General features: G+C 30.0%; 1 protein-coding gene across 1 annotated transcript in view; it reads left to right on the top strand.

The window, feature by feature from the left end:
• LOC106467203 overlaps positions 1 to 12,526 on the top strand; it is a 16,424-nt gene extending 3,898 nt beyond the window's left edge. The window contains exons 3-11 of the mRNA XM_013927528.2: positions 1,343 to 1,396; positions 1,744 to 1,822; positions 3,531 to 3,615; positions 5,500 to 5,650; positions 6,358 to 6,421; positions 7,116 to 7,221; positions 7,441 to 7,567; positions 8,904 to 8,987; positions 10,379 to 12,526. Of these exons, the coding sequence (XP_013782982.1) occupies positions 1,744 to 1,822; positions 3,531 to 3,615; positions 5,500 to 5,650; positions 6,358 to 6,421; positions 7,116 to 7,221; positions 7,441 to 7,567; positions 8,904 to 8,987; positions 10,379 to 10,507 (825 nt within the window). The 5' untranslated portion in view covers positions 1,343 to 1,396 and the 3' untranslated portion in view covers positions 10,508 to 12,526. The remainder of the gene's footprint in view (positions 1 to 1,342; positions 1,397 to 1,743; positions 1,823 to 3,530; positions 3,616 to 5,499; positions 5,651 to 6,357; positions 6,422 to 7,115; positions 7,222 to 7,440; positions 7,568 to 8,903; positions 8,988 to 10,378) is intronic.
• Positions 12,527 to 17,315: the final 4,789 nt, after the last annotated feature.

Genomic DNA, 17,315 nt, shown 5'->3' with positions numbered 1-17,315 from the left:
AAAAATAGGATAAATTAAACTCATTTGTGATGGAATAGTTATATATATTACTATATGTTCATTCTTGCCTGTACTATTATGTAGGGATGATGCAAATGCCATCTTGTTAGCATTGTTTTTGAAGGATTGATATTAGCCATCCCTACATTTACTTCCTTTTTTGAAAAGTATTTTCTTTACTTAGTTGCTTGTTTGTTTTTAATGCAGTGTTTCACTAGACATAGGAAGGTTGTATTTATAACTAAATTTTAAATACATTAAGATTCCAACTATAATATTTATTGTTTATCTATTATTGGTTGGTAATTCTTGTTTCACCCTGTACTTAAGCTTTTTTGAGGAACACCAAATTTCTGTAAGAAAGTTAACTTCAAGGGGTAATAATAATATTATTTACACTAATTATGATTTTTAAAAAAATACTACTAGCTAAAAATACTTATAAAAGTGGATAATCCATTTGAAACTGTCACCTCAGTTGACACCATTGTTTTGGTTTTTGAGTTATGTAATAAAAAAGACTCAGAAGAACAAGAAATTCAAATTTTTTGCTATGATATCTAGAGAACTTGACTTGATCATTACATATATGTAGTTATAAAAGGAAACACTATAGTATTGTAAAGTTCTGATGATCTAATGAGGGAATATTTAGAATACTATTTCGATGAACAATCTGGGTCATCCCTACTGCCTGCCTGATAGAGGGTGAAACTGTTTCAAAAAATGGCATCTATTTGATAAGATTTTGCCCTTGTTATTAGAAAATGAATTTAACACATTGTATTATTTATTCAACAGTAAATTTTTATCATTATAGAGAATTACTAAAAGAAGTCGTTATTGTTTTGCATTAACTAATTTGACATACCATCTGATATCTTTATGTAATTTTTTGAGATGTCCACAAATACATGTACTAAACTTTAACATACATATGCAACTTTTAACCAATATAATGCAGTAGCAAAACGTATTTAAATACATCTTTAAGTTTCAGAAAAAACATCACACATTTTAGAAGTTTGTTAATGTTTCATATCATCTTTACTATCTGATTTGATTGTTTATTCTTGTGAACAGTTTGAAGAATTAACCAGTTGAGTGAAAATGTTTATTAAAAGTGCCACATGATGAAAAAAAAAGTTACAGAAAGTTGATGAAAACTTGTGTTAATTAACTGTTAAGTATTAGGTATAACTGCCATCCCAGTAATCCTAGATCAAATATTAAACAATTTATGAAAATATCAGTATGTTAGCTCTAAAACTAATGTAAAATCACAATTAGTGAATAGTTATTTTGAATGTCTTGTAAGTAATACAACAACTTGTAATTTCAGCAACGTAAAGACTGGAGGCCAGAACTCTTGCAACAGGAAAATGTAGCAAAAAAGGTTATTATTTTTTCATATTTACTTCAGAAGTATGTACTCAAAAAATTGCCCGAACTTTCATCTTGTATTTTGAAATGTTTAATGTTTTGTTATTATGTTTTGTTTTAGTATATTTTTTTGTGTTAAATAAAATAATTCATATATTCAAGGTTGCTTTATATGTTAGTTTTTTTTTTTTTAGATAATAGTAAACTTTGTATTCTCATGAAAGTTCAGACTAGTTAAAACTAGGCATTTGCATTTTGCCCAAGAAAATTGTGATTGTAGACAATTTTTTTATGTACGTACATCTCATTATGTTAGAGTGTGGTTTACAGATGCTTTTTATTTTTTTCCTTTATTTTCAGATGTCCAAGATTTTACTTTTCGTTGTTGACAACCAAACTCGTTCTGTGGCTACCATGATTGAAACAGCCTATCTAGCAGGTAAGATTAACAGAAATAAATGTTCTGTTTTGCATTAACTAGTTATCTCTCATATCTAGTGAAGAATTGCAGTATCTGTAAATGTTTTGGTCTTATATTTTGCAGCTTTGTAATGTGTATGGCTTATTTAAACATAATTTTATTTTTTACACTTCTTAAATATTTTTGGTTTTTAATTCTTAAAGATCTTCTAGCACTTTATATTCTATCTCAAGTAGAGCTAATTTGTAACTAAGATGCTTTCTCAGAAAGATGAGTGTCAAAGTAACAGATTTCTGGACACCTGGCTTTATATTATAACTGCTGTTGCAAAGAGTTATTATAACTTCTGTGCATTTCTCTGTTTGTAATGGAGCTTATTGTGGACTTTGAAACTCAGTACTATTGTCTACACTTGGTATGTTTACTATAGTTCAATTTGAAACTACAAGTATGTTTCACCTTTGCTGTATTGTCAGAAAAAATTGGACTGTGGGCCTTATAGGTCTGTGTAGATAACTATTCTCTATCACAACATTCCCATAAATATAACCAGTCATGATATTCTAAGCATATCCACTTACCCATGCGTATATTATATTTAATTTTATGGAATGCATCAAATAACTTGTTCACAAACTGAAGCTTTCACACAACTTTTTATTAGTTGTACATAGTAAAACTTTTCTCAACTTCCACACAGACTTCCAAATATGTGTATTTCATAAGCACACTCACTCTGGGCTTTACATTTCCTTGTAATTTCCTTCATAACCAATGCCAAAAGCTAGCTATATTAAAAGGAGACATCTGTACAAATAGTATCTTAAGTTCCAACATTGATTGTTTCAAAAAAGAAAACCGTAGATTACAGTTTTGTATACAATACAATTTCCCTCCCACTGTTGTTAATAAAACAATTGCTTCTTTTGAAGATAAACTGCAAATTGACACAGAAAATTACTCTTCTGAATATGTCCCTGTTATCTGTATTTCACCATTCATCCCAAAATTATCTCATGCTGGCAAAAAAAATCTGGTTAAAAATAGTCAGAGTATAAAAATTTACATTAAAGTAAAATTTACATTTTTACCTGAAAAGAAGCTGGGTCAGCTGCTATCCAAAAAGTATATGAATAATGATACCTCAGGAAATGTGCAATTGAATGTACAGATTGAAAAAGCTGTTATATTGGTAAGACTAACAGGCAACATTTTGCAGGAACATTTTAAATCTCTATTTCATGTTTTTGAACATGTTTCTACGAAAAATCAAATTCTTTTGATTCTTCACAGGTAAAAATCCTCAACATTGATAGACAAAAAATAAAAGGAATCCTATTAATTAAAAACATAACCCTATTCTTAACAAATACGAAAGCATTCATTTATATCTATCTTAATTCCCTTCTCTTTTGTACATAGATTGTATTTCAATACTTAGGCTCAGGCTTAAATGTTTTATTTATTTATTATACTTAAATTTGACAGTTCATTGATAAATTATTTGATTGTTTACAATTGGTCAATCTTTATGCTTGTAGAATACTATCGTCATATTCTTGATTAGCTTCAGTTCTTGTATGACACCTGATAATGCCAGGTAAACCTGGCAAAACGTTGTGAATAAAATAGTTTTACTACGTACAACTGATAAAAACTTGTGTGAATTTTAAAAACATAATTCTTTTAATATTTAATTCATAAAACTGAAACTTTGTTTTTTTAGGAACTTGTGCAAAGAACTTGTTTCTTGTGATTCAGAACCTAGAAGATACGCAGTCCATCTTACACAGAGAAGTAATCTCTAATGAGTAAGTAACTGAAAACAGAAATAACAATTCTTGCAAGTGGTGTTTAGACTACAATCTCATAAACAAAATTGTACTCATTATGCATGTAGCTTTAGCAAGCTAATTATATCATTCTTATTAATCTTGTATCCATAGTGGTTTTCTACACTTTCTTGGTTCTTTTTTTTCTCCAATATCTACCACTGTTATAGACTTGTGTGGCTAAAAAGTCCAGTTCTTAAGAACACTTGGTAAACCCTCTTTAAGATATTTTTACTATGGTTTCTATGTTGATCTTGCTATTTTGGTTGTTTCTAATGATCTTAACTATAAATAAATGTTATCAGATGTATAGAGAAAAAAGGAATGGAAAGTTTACTTAATGAAAATATGTGATTACTTTAGTGTTCTTTGTCACCAAACTTGACACTTGTAAGTACTTTTACTCTATTGCACGATTCATGTGTGATTATAATAAATACTTGTAATAAAGCAATAAACTAACATTGTAATAACTTTTATCATGAAATATTGCTCTTACTGTTTAATGTTTAAACATTAGTCTGATTACAAGAAGGTTTTGTTAATTAATATAATGTTTTATCTTTTATATATTTACAAGGACCCGCAGATCTATCATTAGTCATGAAAACTTCATGGTTCACTTGCATTCATAAAAATCATGTTGGTGTTAGATTCAAAAGTCAAGAAGCCTCTTGAAAAAGATAGCTAATATTATACATAGTTAAGAAAAAATCACAAGTCAGAAATGGATTGTGTGATAGAACTTATTTCATCTTCATTCAGTTACTAGAAGTAATTTCAAACATAAAATGTGCATAGAAATAAGAAAATATTTTAAGTTGATAGAAACAGTTTTCCAAAATTTATCACATTTGTAGAGGGCACTTTGGCTAAAAACAAGTTCTTAAAACACTATTCCAAAGTTTAGTTACAGATGTTGGTACTAGAGCTAACATTTATATTGTTGGAAAAAATGCACTGAATGATTTTGTGCCAGGTGATAGGGCTAGTATTTGGGGTCTTTAGAAGCTTTACTTAAAATAGTTTCTGGTTTCTACTTAGGGATACAGCTAATTTCAAGTTGTTAAAAACAATACATAAAAAGTTAACAGGCTTGCACTAGATGGTAGAAACACTGTCTCAGAATGTTACAAAACTACTTAGAACATAATGATCATATTTGGAACTAGTGGTAGCTCTAACATTTCACATTTTTAACCATACTCTGTAAGTTAGAACTTGTAGTGGTGAGATTTTCTAGAGTAACTGAAATGTTCTTTGTAGAGTTTCTATTGAAGATTTGCAGATTTGAACCATGCTTCAACAAAAAATGTCTTACTTTTCATTCCCTATGCTTCCTTGGCTTAGATAAAGCTCAAAACTGTGACTGTCATCAGTGTAATTCTACGATACTTCATCTTCCATTTCTGAATCACAAATCAAACATGACAGAAATGTGTCACTTGTTCCTTCAAAACTTCATATATAATACTCTAGCAAATTTTTTTAACACTAAAAGATAAATTGGAACTTTATTCTAAGAAAGATAGCAAAAGTTTTTTATTCCTTGATCTGTTAATTGTATAATTAAATTCAAGTATCTTGAGTTAATTTTTTAAGTATGTGCAATTTAAATTTAGATACTTTGTTTTTTGTTACCACGATCCAAAACCACTAGTAATTTTATGAGGTTTTATTTTTACTACACCTTTTGTATACCTTAGTTTATGAAGAACATTATAATTAAAACATAATGTATTTTGTGCAAATTATAAACATGGGTATTAAAGGCCATTAATAAAAGTCCTTTTGTATCCTGCAAAATTTTGTCTGCCTTTCATAAGAACAATACAGCATAACTGATCTTAGTTTCTTTAACAGTGAAAAATTAGAACTGAAAGAAGCTCATGAACTCCTGAAATATTTAGTCCAGAAACAAAATGTTCCAGTGTTTGCGACTGTTGAAAATGCTGTCCCAGAAATTACTAATTTTTTCAAGAGAAGCTTCCACTCTTTGAGAAGGAAGGGCCTGGTAAGTTGCCAACTTTTTTTTTATGTTAGTTAACAAACCTACTTATGTTCTGTATATGATATCTTATTCTCTAGTGACCTTTAAAAATACCTATATAATCTGAAAATATTTCATTTTCGTCTTAAGTTTACAAAGTTTACTTTTTAGAATAAAGATAAGATGGTAAACTTGGGTCTTAACACTCAAAACAAACATGGTAATCATCCTTACTCAGAATCTTGAAATAGAACAGGTTAAAGTGTTGTAAAAAAAAGATTGGCCCAAATTCCATCTAAAGATCTTCACTCTCCTCCTATGGTTGGCTAGAAAGTAATATAATAATAATAATAATAATAATAATAAAACGTTTTAGGAGGTTAAGAAAAATTAAGTACTACTGTGTATTTAGAACATAAAAGGTTTCCTGTTACTATGTTGATAATAGTAATAGTATAATGGAATTTTGTTTAGGTTTAAAGGGTTTGTTAATACTAATTACTTTAAAATCCAAGGAATATGTAATGTTGATATAAAGACGTGCAAAAATTATACACACACACACACACACACACACACACACACACACACACACACACACACACACACGGGGTGTGAGAGAGAGAACGACAAAATATTTATTTATTTATATTTTAAATATCACTTACTGAATACAAATTATACAACACAATTTTTCAAAATTTACACTAAAGTTTTTTTTTTTCCTACAGAGTAATCATCCAACCATAAAAGTCAACTCGCAACTTACAGGCAAAACAGAGAAATGGTGTTCAAGTAAGTAATGATTACAAGTATAAATAACTTTGTTATGAACATTATTCTTCTAATTATTGGACATGCATATTATTTGTTGTTTTGCAGAGAATGTTAAATTAATTTATTATGCTTGATTTTATAACTTAAATAACAAAAGTTAACAGTTTAGTTTTGACTTTGCTTCTAATATTAACTTCATAAATTCAAATTAGATGACATAGGAAATGTTGCTTAAATTTAAGTTTAAAATTAAAAGTTATAGATAGTTGGTAAGATGAAAGATAACACAAGTTCACTTCAAAATATGGTAGTGTAAGCAAATACAGTAGAGCCTTTGATTGGAAAGAGTAATATTACTTTTTTTGTTTATTTCTTAAGTATATTTTAATGACCTTTTGGTTTCATGGCACAAGGACTACTCTTAAACCTGAAGTTGTCCTCCTTTTTCAGCAATAAGTTCTATCGATGAGCATATTTGTTTTTGTAGTAGTGTATAGTGAATGTTTCAATTGTATTAATAAATAAATATATAACACACTGCACCATGACCATTTCAAACTTTGGTGAGCACTTTGATAACTCTCCTTTGTGGAATACTTTGTCTATTTATTTATAACATTTTAAATATATATAAATTAAACTTCATCTCAATTTCTAAAAATATAGTTTTTTATTATAAAAAGCAAAATTGTGTTTTTTATATGTATTGTAGGTTGGGAATACTACACGAATAGTTCCTCTGCTAGTGCTATCTGTATGTGCTTTGAGAGGAAAATTTGCCATACACGAAATAATGATATAACTACCTCCATAGAAAGGTGAGAAATCCATTAAAAATAATTATTTTTTTATTTTATTAACACCTAAAAAAAGGGTTTGTTTTCAAAGATAATGATCTACTACCATTCTGTCTGATATTATTCTTAATTTAATGTCACCTTTAATCTTTAGTAATAATTCTCCAGTTTGAAATACATGTGGAAATCTTGATCATTATTTATTATTTCAACTCTTGCTTTATTGTTACTTTCTTACAGTAGAAAAGGTGTGACCTGTAGCAAACCAAGTAACGAGCTAGCCCAAAAGGTGGAAGCCATTGAAAAATGTAAAAATCCAGCCTTTATCATCGGGGAAAATTGCAGAGGTCTTTCAGAGCTGATTCTGGTAAAATATGAATTTATAAAAAATATATATATATATGACAAAAGTTTGCTATTAAATGCCTTTATTACTTGTTTTAAGCAGGGGTATATCTTAAGCTTGCATACGAGAGAAATTAGTGATTGATTACTATAAGTCAAGAAGTATATATTCAAGTATTTTGATTGTACTTTGTTTTTAAATAGGCAAATGTTTAGCAAAATATTAATATAGATAAATTCAATATTTCCAGTGAAAAATTATAAGAGCATTATTTTCATCAATCTTGTATTTCTTACGTTTTAAACAACACAACATTACGTTAACAGTATAATTAACACTAGATAGTACTAAAACTCAACATTGAAATTATAAACTTTTGTATTTTGAGGACAAATACCATTATTTTAATCTGTATATTGATCAAGCTAGTTTCATGGCAGATATTTAAATACAAGCAGAGTAGTAATTTAACTATAGACCAATATCTGTACAATTAAACGATCATCTTTATTTCTACTCTAGATAGACGCAGATTAGATAGAATATAAGTATACCCAATGTTTCAAGAAGTTCTTCAGGGAATTGATAAGAAAGTAGATGTTAGTGGGGTTTGGTGTATGCATCACATAGGCAGGCAACTATTAGAAACTTTTAAGAAATTGTATTATAGTAAATTTTCAAAAATCTTAATATTGTTGGACAAAGTCTAGGTATAAACACAGGTAAATTATTTCTTTCTTAATAATGATAAACGAGTAAATAAACAGCTAGTAGCAGAAATAACAAGTTTGATACGTTTAAAACTATTAAATATTTAGTTTTTACATTTTTAATTAACATAAGTATAATCTTGGGATGTAATGATGTTCATTATCTCAATTGAGTTTTAATATTGTGTGTGATGATGTTCAGGAAAATTTGGTATATTAAATTTTTTTATGACAAATAATCTTGCATCCTTCCCAATTCATAACATATTTTGGGTTCAGTATGTTCTACGCTTGCTTATGTGAAAATATTACATTATTTGGGGTATCTTTTTATGTTTGGAAAGTATGATACCTATGCATCTGGTATTCTGGGCAATTTAAATGGGGAGTTTCAAAATAACAAGGGTTTGTGACACAATACTAATAGGCATTTTGAGATGGGACAGTATTTGTTTTAACACTTTAATTGGTTTAAATACAGTTCTAGTATTAATATTTCTCAAAACCTTTCTGATCTCTTCTGAGATATCATTAATACATGGAATGGCAATAGATTATTTGTATTCAGTAGTGTAAATGTGAGGTTTCACTGGATTCTCCCAGTTATGAGATATATGTTTGACTCTAGTTCACCATTTTCTTTACAGGCTTCTTATATAATTGGACGAGGACAGAATGTTGTTCTTCATGTACAGAACCTGAAACATGGTGTCGTTATAGGTGATGAAGAGGTAATTATGTAAGATTAATCCATTAAATTTTATTTGTTAATACAGAAGCATTTCCTAGTTTGTTGGGATATCTGGTTTTTGTCCATGCTATTTGATATCAGATTTTCTAAACATACCTACATTTAAAATGTATGCAGATTTATCAATAGGCATATCTAGTAATTTTTAAGCTATAGCTTTAAGTAATTTGCAAGACATGTTTTCATACATAAATTGGTTTGACCTGTTTTGCATTACACTAAAAAAAATTTAAATGCAAAAAAAGTGATATGTAATTGCAAATAAAAGAAAACTTTTTTAAAAACACTTACAAAAACTAATGTATTTTCAATTTCTATAATTCTAAAATGTAATTTTAAAGCCATAGTAATCGTTTTCTTGAACTTGGGTATGGTGGTCAACAATAAATATTATTTTGGTTGTTTCGTTATACTGTTAACAATTCAGCTAATTGATGGCAAAATTCTGTTCTGATAAAGATAACAGTTAGAAAATATTCTTTAATTAATATTTATGTTCCACACGTCTTTCTTTCATTCAAATGGTTATTCTGGTCTGTAAAAGTATTTATAAGAAACAATGCTGCTTGTAGAGAGGAAGGTATTTAAAACGATTAGTAAATACTAAAGGTATATTACTTTTATGTGGGAATTAAGGCTTTCACTTAAATACTACAAGCATTAACAACAAATATGAATAACATTTTTTTTTCTTTCGAAGTTTTATATCCAAAGTTGTTAGTAGTTCAGTAATAGCTAAATTTTTGTGAAACTAACCGTTAAGTTATTTTGTTTTCCAAATCTTCAATTTTAATGGTTAGAAAAGCATGTTGTGTCCAATAATTTATGAAAAAAATATTGGAAAGTGAAAACTTGTAATATAGCAGAAGTGTACACAATAACATTTATATATGCAAAGATAAAACTTGAAAAAAATGTATACTCTATGACAATGCATTTGGATATGAAACAGCATGTACACTATAAATGTGTGTTTGTGTGCGTGAATGGGCTTTGTTAAATGTACTATAGAAAATAATTGAAAGTGGAATACAAATATTGAAAATTAGATTGCTCTAAACTTTTAATGGTTCATGGGATAATCAGTCTTATTTAAGTAGAGATTGTAAACGATGTTAGCAGTAATCAACAAATTAAGTTAGTCATAAAAGACTAAAAAATTAAATGTTTTATTGTAAATACAGTACTTAGTCTTTAGGTCATCAGGCTTAAACAATCGCATGTAAAGTGTGATCTAATATGCAAAAGGGAGAGAGATGTGAATGTCTGGGGGGGGGAAACATTAACTTTTATAGGGAAAAAAAAGTTTAGTAGTTTTAAATTGTGTGAAAAGTTAAAGTGATTTATGTTTGGTTATTACTCTATCCATAGTTATCTCAAGAAGCCATAAAAGACTACAATCGAGGAAGAGCCTACCTGATGGACCTTGCTCAGAGGTCTCAACTTACTGAAGTTAGGGATTTTGGAAATTACCCTGTTAAGCTATGTTGTAACAGATAATGAAGGCATTTATGGGCCATCTTGTTGTTTGTACTTTTTTTTGTTTTGCTGTCCAGAAAGTAGTGGATATCTTCAATTGTAAAGATTTGTTTGAAAGCCTTTGAAATAGAGAACATAGAGATGAAAATGTATTCCAGTTACATTATCTTCTGTATTCGGAAACAGAGTGTGAAAACTCATAGCTTAATTATCAGTTCATTTAACAGTAAGACAAAACTTTGAAACAAGAAAGGAATGAAGACAAATTTTAACTAAACTCTTCTACATCTATCAAGCTATATATATATATATATATATATATATATTTTAAAACAGTATTATACTTCTAAGTCAGCCATTTGCAGAGACTACAGAGAAATTTTAGAATAACCGAGAACAGAAATTCTAGGAGGCTTTCACAGGCTAAGAAGTAGTTTCCTATAAGCGGTTAAATGTTTTTAACCAGAAAGACTTTAATTTGTCTTAGTTGATACAATATGTTTTGAATTTGTTTTAATGTGCACTTGCATGAAAATATTTTGTTTATGAATGCATGTATGTGAATTTTCAATGAGGCAGGAATATAATGGGATTTATTTTTTATAGCCCACAAGAATTATTTCAGTATTATATTGTGTTATAGAAACATCACATATACTCCAGCTTGAGTATGTTTTAATCTTACTTGAAAGTTTATTTTATTTTTTATAGAACTTATTTCTCGTAACTCACTACAGGAAGATGTGTATTTCTACACCAAAATGTTTTGTATCTTCCTTAAATGATAACTTCTGCAACACAAAGGCGAAATGGGGTAGTCAGAAACGTAAGGTTCAATCATAACTTAGAACATATTACTTAAGGTTGGGGGGGGCATCACTTGCCACTCTTAACTGGATAGCAGAGGATGGACAGTCACAGTTGTAATGATGCTATAGTTAGACGTGTGGACCATATATTGTGGTTTGAACAGTTGATTTTTTGCTAACCACCACACCAAGTCTACCTCCCTAAGAAATAAAGTGGAAGTGTTGATGTAATTATTTTGACCATTGTACCCTATAATGGATATTTGAAGAAGTTGAAGTAGCTGTTATCTCTCATTTTGTGCTCCAACTAACTGAGACGATGAAGTAGCCTTCAATTGCTCATGATTTGATGTGAGAATAGAGGTTTCTAATACTTCTGCCCCTCTTCATCCCCAACGGCTCCGCGGCAAGGCTTACGACACTAGAATTCGAGTTTTGATACCCATATTGGGCAGAGCACAGTGTGTAACTGTACTTAACAGCAACCAAACTAAATCATCTACTCATATTTTGTGTAATTAAAGGAACTTCATTTATAGATATATTTTGGGAACTGGGTATATAGAAAGCTCTTAGTGCTGAAAGTAAAATGATTTTTAATTTCTTAACATTTATATTATTGGATATTATTTGAGGCCATTCTGTAAAAATCGTTATTCATTTATTTTATAATAAAATATTTATATACCACTAGTTTTCTGCATGTACAGATGTCAAATTGTTGTTATAAGTAACCTGTTTTGAAAATAAAACTTGTGTCCCTTCTTATACAGAAAATTGCAAATGATTGTAACACTACCATAAAAATATTTTGAATGTGACTCAAGGAAATTCCTATCATTACGTACATATAAAAAAAGGAAGTAGTAATGGTATAAATTGTTATCAAACAATTAGTATTTCGGCTTCATATGTTTGTTATATAGTCATTGTTAAATACGCTTTTACTTAACAACAAAACAAACTTGCAATACTCTAAAGTGGCGTAAGTTTTTTTACCATTTTGCAGCTTGTGTTTCTTAGGTGATAATAGATAAGGTAGGTTGTGGATATAGCTTGAATGAGTTGGCAACTTAATCTTTTACCTTGGACTTTATTTATGAATCTTGCTTCCTGTTGCAATGAAGAGTTATATGCACGTAGAAGGTGCAAAGATCCTTTTGACTCATTTCGCCTAAATGTATGTTTTACAAGAACGAATAAAAATGTACGTGAAGTTTTACATACATGATCTGCTCGTAGAAATCGTGTATCTGAGTTAATTGGGCCTTTTTTTTCCCCTAATCACTTATCATTGTATTCTAAGTAAAAGTTCTCGCTACAAAGAAGTTAAACGTAATGTATTTATTAGTGGGTAAGGCTAACATCATAGGTTTGTCTAAAGGAATACTACACAAATATGTGTTGCACTCTAGAGGAGTAATAGAAATGTGACAGTGAGAACCTTTTGTCAATATTTTATTAATAATGTTGGCTATCTGTTTTAATATCTCTCTCACACGCACACACATTTCTCTAATACAGAGTGTTTTAATGGAGTTTGTTAAATGTCCAATGGATCCGAGTAAAAGATTGTTATAAAATCAGGTCTTATTAAATAGAGTTAGTTTTGATTTCATGGTGAATTTGGCACCAAATATAGAAGTAGTGGTCAACTGCATTGTATTTTCTCAGTTTCATCATTTCGTTGTCTAACCCCTTTAAGTTAAACATGATAGGCTTTATTTAAATAATATATACGTATGTGGTGAAAAACGTACTGCATGGTAGACTTTATTTTGTAAACCATACACAATTTCTATAAACAATTGTTTGCATAAATACGCACCTTGTTTTATTTCTTTTTTTGAAAAACAAAAACTTGTAAGCAAAATTTGAAACTAATTTTTTGCGCCGTCTATTGTACAGAAGCTGGAACTGTCACGAAAATACTCTATTTGTAAAGTAAAAATGTCAAAATATATTACGTTTCTCTGGACAAAAATTAAACGTGCTTTATTTTTAAATCTCGTGAAAAATGTTATCGTAAAATCTAAATTATAATTTCATACTGAGTCAATACAAATTTAAACAAAAGCTACAAAATCACATGCCAACACTGTTAAAAGAATTAATATATTAATTAATTTAATCTACACGTTTCAGCAGGGTCCAGCCAGGAAAAAGTTCTAACAATTCACAGTTATACTGATATTTGTCTTCTCTTCTTCATATATTCACAGACAGTGTACCAATGCCATGTTGTAAACATCATGAACACGTGCAAAACAAATACCTTTCACCCTTTAGATTAAATTAAAAACTACTTCCAAACTTTATTTAAGTCCGAACAATGGATTAAAATTGAGTTATTTGTTCAGCACGTGTTCGTGATGCTTACATAAGTAATATTTGTACGCTGTGAATTTTGATGAGATGAACCTAAATATCGAGGTAACTGTAAATTGAAGCATTTTAGCCAAAAGATGGCTGAAGTCCCGAGACACGTAGAGTTTATTGGTTTTAATCTGTTTATGTTTTAACAGTATCTTACTTTTTTTTGTATTAAACATACTCCTTAAACTTAATATTCAAAATTTCTTCGCCTCTCAGTAGAGTGAGCTGAGATTTAAACAACTCAATTAAAGTCCACATAACACTTAATTGGTTAACAAGTTCCACCAGTGGCCTAGTTAGAATGAGGAAAGCTGGCATTGTTTGAAACTGTTGTTCTCGTGTGGTGATAGTGCATATTTTGTTGCCTGATAAGTACTTATGTAGAGCTAGAGAATAATAAAGAAAAACTCGAGTTAATTAAACTCTTGACTGTAATGGTTACATATCTTAAATTGTAGATAATTCTATACATCATACTTTTAAACTGTAGCAGGGGGCATTGAAAAGGTATAAGATTGGACAATATCACTCGACACTATTACAAAATAAACTACAGCACTGTAGTTACAAGTATCCGCAAAATGCAGGTTTCGGAAATACTATGCAAAATAATATTTCGGACATGGACAGCAAAGAAAATAAATTACACAAGTGAGGAAATAAAACTGGTTTTATCATTGTGCAATATCTCACAATCCTTACAATGCCGACCTTTATAATCAAGGAAGAAAAGAAGTTAGTAGAAAAGACTTGGGCCAACTCAAGTCGTAAAACTAGCATTGTCTATCGTTATGGCGACAGTATCGGAAAGATTTATTCAAATATTTTTGTGGGAGATTTTAAAATATGGCGTAAAACTTTATTTTGGTTAGCAAATATATACTTTATTTTTGCACCTAAATCACATTGACGACGTTGTTTTTTTTGTTTGTGCAGTATAGTTGAGCTTTATGCAAGTTATGTACCGCTAGATTATTTACGGCAACAAAATGACACGTCATTTTTTGTTTGTGCAGTATAGTTGAGCCTTATGCAAGTTATGTACCACTAGATTCTTTACAGCAACAATATGACACGTCATTTTTTGCTTGTGCAGTATAGTTGAGCCTTATGAAAGTTATGTACCGCTAGATTCTTTACAGCAACAAAATGACACGTCATTTTTTGTTTGTGCAGTATAGTTGAGCCTTATGAAAGTTATGTACCGCTAGATTCTTTACAGCAACAATATGACATGCCATTTTTGTTTGTTTGCTTGTGCAGTATAGTTGAGCCTTATGAAAGTTATGTACCGCTAGATTCTTTACAGCAACAATATGACATGCCATTTTTGTTTGTTTGCTTGTGCAGTATAGTTGAGCCTTATGAAAGTTATGTGCCACTAGATTCTTTACAGCAACAATATGACACGTCATTTTTTGTTTGTGCAGTATAGTTGAGCCTTATGCAAGTTATGTCCACTAGATTCTTTACAGCAACAAAATGACACGTCATTTTTTGTTTGCGCTGTATAGTTGAGCCTTATGCAAGTTATGTACCACTAGTTTTTTTACAGCAACAATATGACACGTCATTTTTGTTTGTGCAGTATAGTTGAGCCTTATGCAAGTTATGTACCGCTAGATCCTTTACATTGTTCATTTTGTGCTTCTGATGCAATACTCGTTGGTAAAAGAGTAGCCCAAAAGTTTGCGGTTGGTGGTGTTGACTAGATGTCTTCCCTCTAGTCTATCACTGCTGAATTAGGGACGGCTAGTGCAGATAGCCCTCGAGTAGTTTTGCGCGAATTTCAAAACCGAGTAAACAAACTGGAACCTGACCCTCTTTGGTCCATCATACGACCAAAATACCGATATTGGAGAGAGAGAGACGCTATTCTACGATAATTATATGTATTACAACACATATTACACAGTGTTTCTATTATAAATATCTACGTCTATTTTTGAGTGAGTGGGCTTCCCTAACGCTAAAAGAAACTTATAAGTTGGCGTCATTCTGTGAATAAGCAAGGTCTCTTCCATGCAAAGACTTTGTTCATCAGTGGCCTTTACTAAGATCTTAAAATAATTTGAACGTACAACAGCGTCACGTTCTCCTGGGGAATGTTCAAGTACACTCAAAGTAGTCGGGATTCACAAATTTATATATATATGTTTTTTTTGTTCACAAGAGTTAACAGTTTTTCTTTTAGTAGGTTCAATATAGCCGTGCTGACAGCAGGAACAAGTAAATTTATAAATTACATTTGATGACTCCAGAAATACGTTTCTTAATCTAAAAAAATAAAATGTAGGCGACAATTAGGTTTAAAAACATACAAGTTGTAGTTGAGGATAAAACTGACGGAGTACAATTCTTAAATAATTTTTAATAATCAAAGGATATTTACGCATCTATGGCAAGGTAATGATAACAGGATATTTCGGGACTTCGTACTCGGACGGTTTATCAAAACTTAGTTTATTCAAATTGCTACGACGTATTCTAGCAATAACATAAATAAGGAAACCATTTTTGCATAAAATGTTTTGACGATATTTAATTCTTTATGCAAAGTTCGTAAATACTGGATATTCTATATCTACGATGGAACAAAATTATAATCAAGTTTTCTTTAAAAACATTTGGTGTGAAACTTGTAAAATTAAAGTACAAACCAGTAAATGTTTTTAATTGCATACTTCACGTTACAAGTGACCGGAAATGAAAGTTTTTGGTCTTGTTGATGTCCAACAGTGAATTCTATAATATTAGCTTACTATTCAAGTACTCAAAAATTGAGAAGCTTGATCTGAATTCATGAAAATGGTATAAGGACACTATATGCGATAGTAAAGCGGTTTGAATGATTTCGGCCAGTCTTCCAAATATCGTTTTTCATGATATTACAGAAAAAGATTGACCAAAGAGGGCGCTAGTTTAGAACCTGTAGCAGCATCATCAATCTGACTATAAAGGTTGCAATTAAGAAGAATATGAGATTCTTTTTGTGCTAAAATCTATCAAATTCATAAAGACAGATTTAGAAATGGTCAAACTGTTGGTGCTATAAAATATAAGATCTGACCTTCCTGTGTATTTTCCTCAAATGGTGTGTTTGTGTAAAACAACTATATATCAAAGCTGGCACAATGAACATCGTTATCAAACTTTATTTGTTGAATTTCACAAAACCGTCTTTGAGCGTGTATTCACTGTTGATGAAAGTATTAAAAAATTCAAGCAAAATTATCTAAAGCAAGATTATAAGTTTCAATCTTAGAAACTATAGGTCGTTATGTGCATTCTTCGTTACAAATTTTAGGACTACTATAAAAGACTTCCAGATGACAACCTGGTAGTCTAATACTGTCCTTTCTCAGTTTTGATAAATATCTTTGTAGCTTTCCTTCTCTTTGTATTGGTAGAGCCATGGATTAACTTTACAAAGCGAAATTTAGGTACTGTATCCAAACCAAACTTATTTTCAACGTTGAATCTGAAGAGTGAATTCTGTTAAGTGCAAGTCGAAAAAAAACACATTAAGCCTTTATTACAGGAAGTGAGTTATGACAATTTGTTGCGTTACAGTTTAGATTATATAATGCACGTGGCGCATTTGAATGATTAATGTAACTTGTTTTCTATCGACTACCTTGAAA

This window comes from Limulus polyphemus, unplaced genomic scaffold (assembly GCF_000517525.1).
Source record: "Limulus polyphemus unplaced genomic scaffold, Limulus_polyphemus-2.1.2 Scaffold2526, whole genome shotgun sequence".
NCBI classification, from domain to species: Eukaryota; Metazoa; Arthropoda; class Merostomata; order Xiphosura; family Limulidae; genus Limulus; species Limulus polyphemus.
The sequence above is the reverse complement of the archived record's forward strand: the minus strand, read 5'-3'. Positions and strand labels throughout refer to the sequence as shown.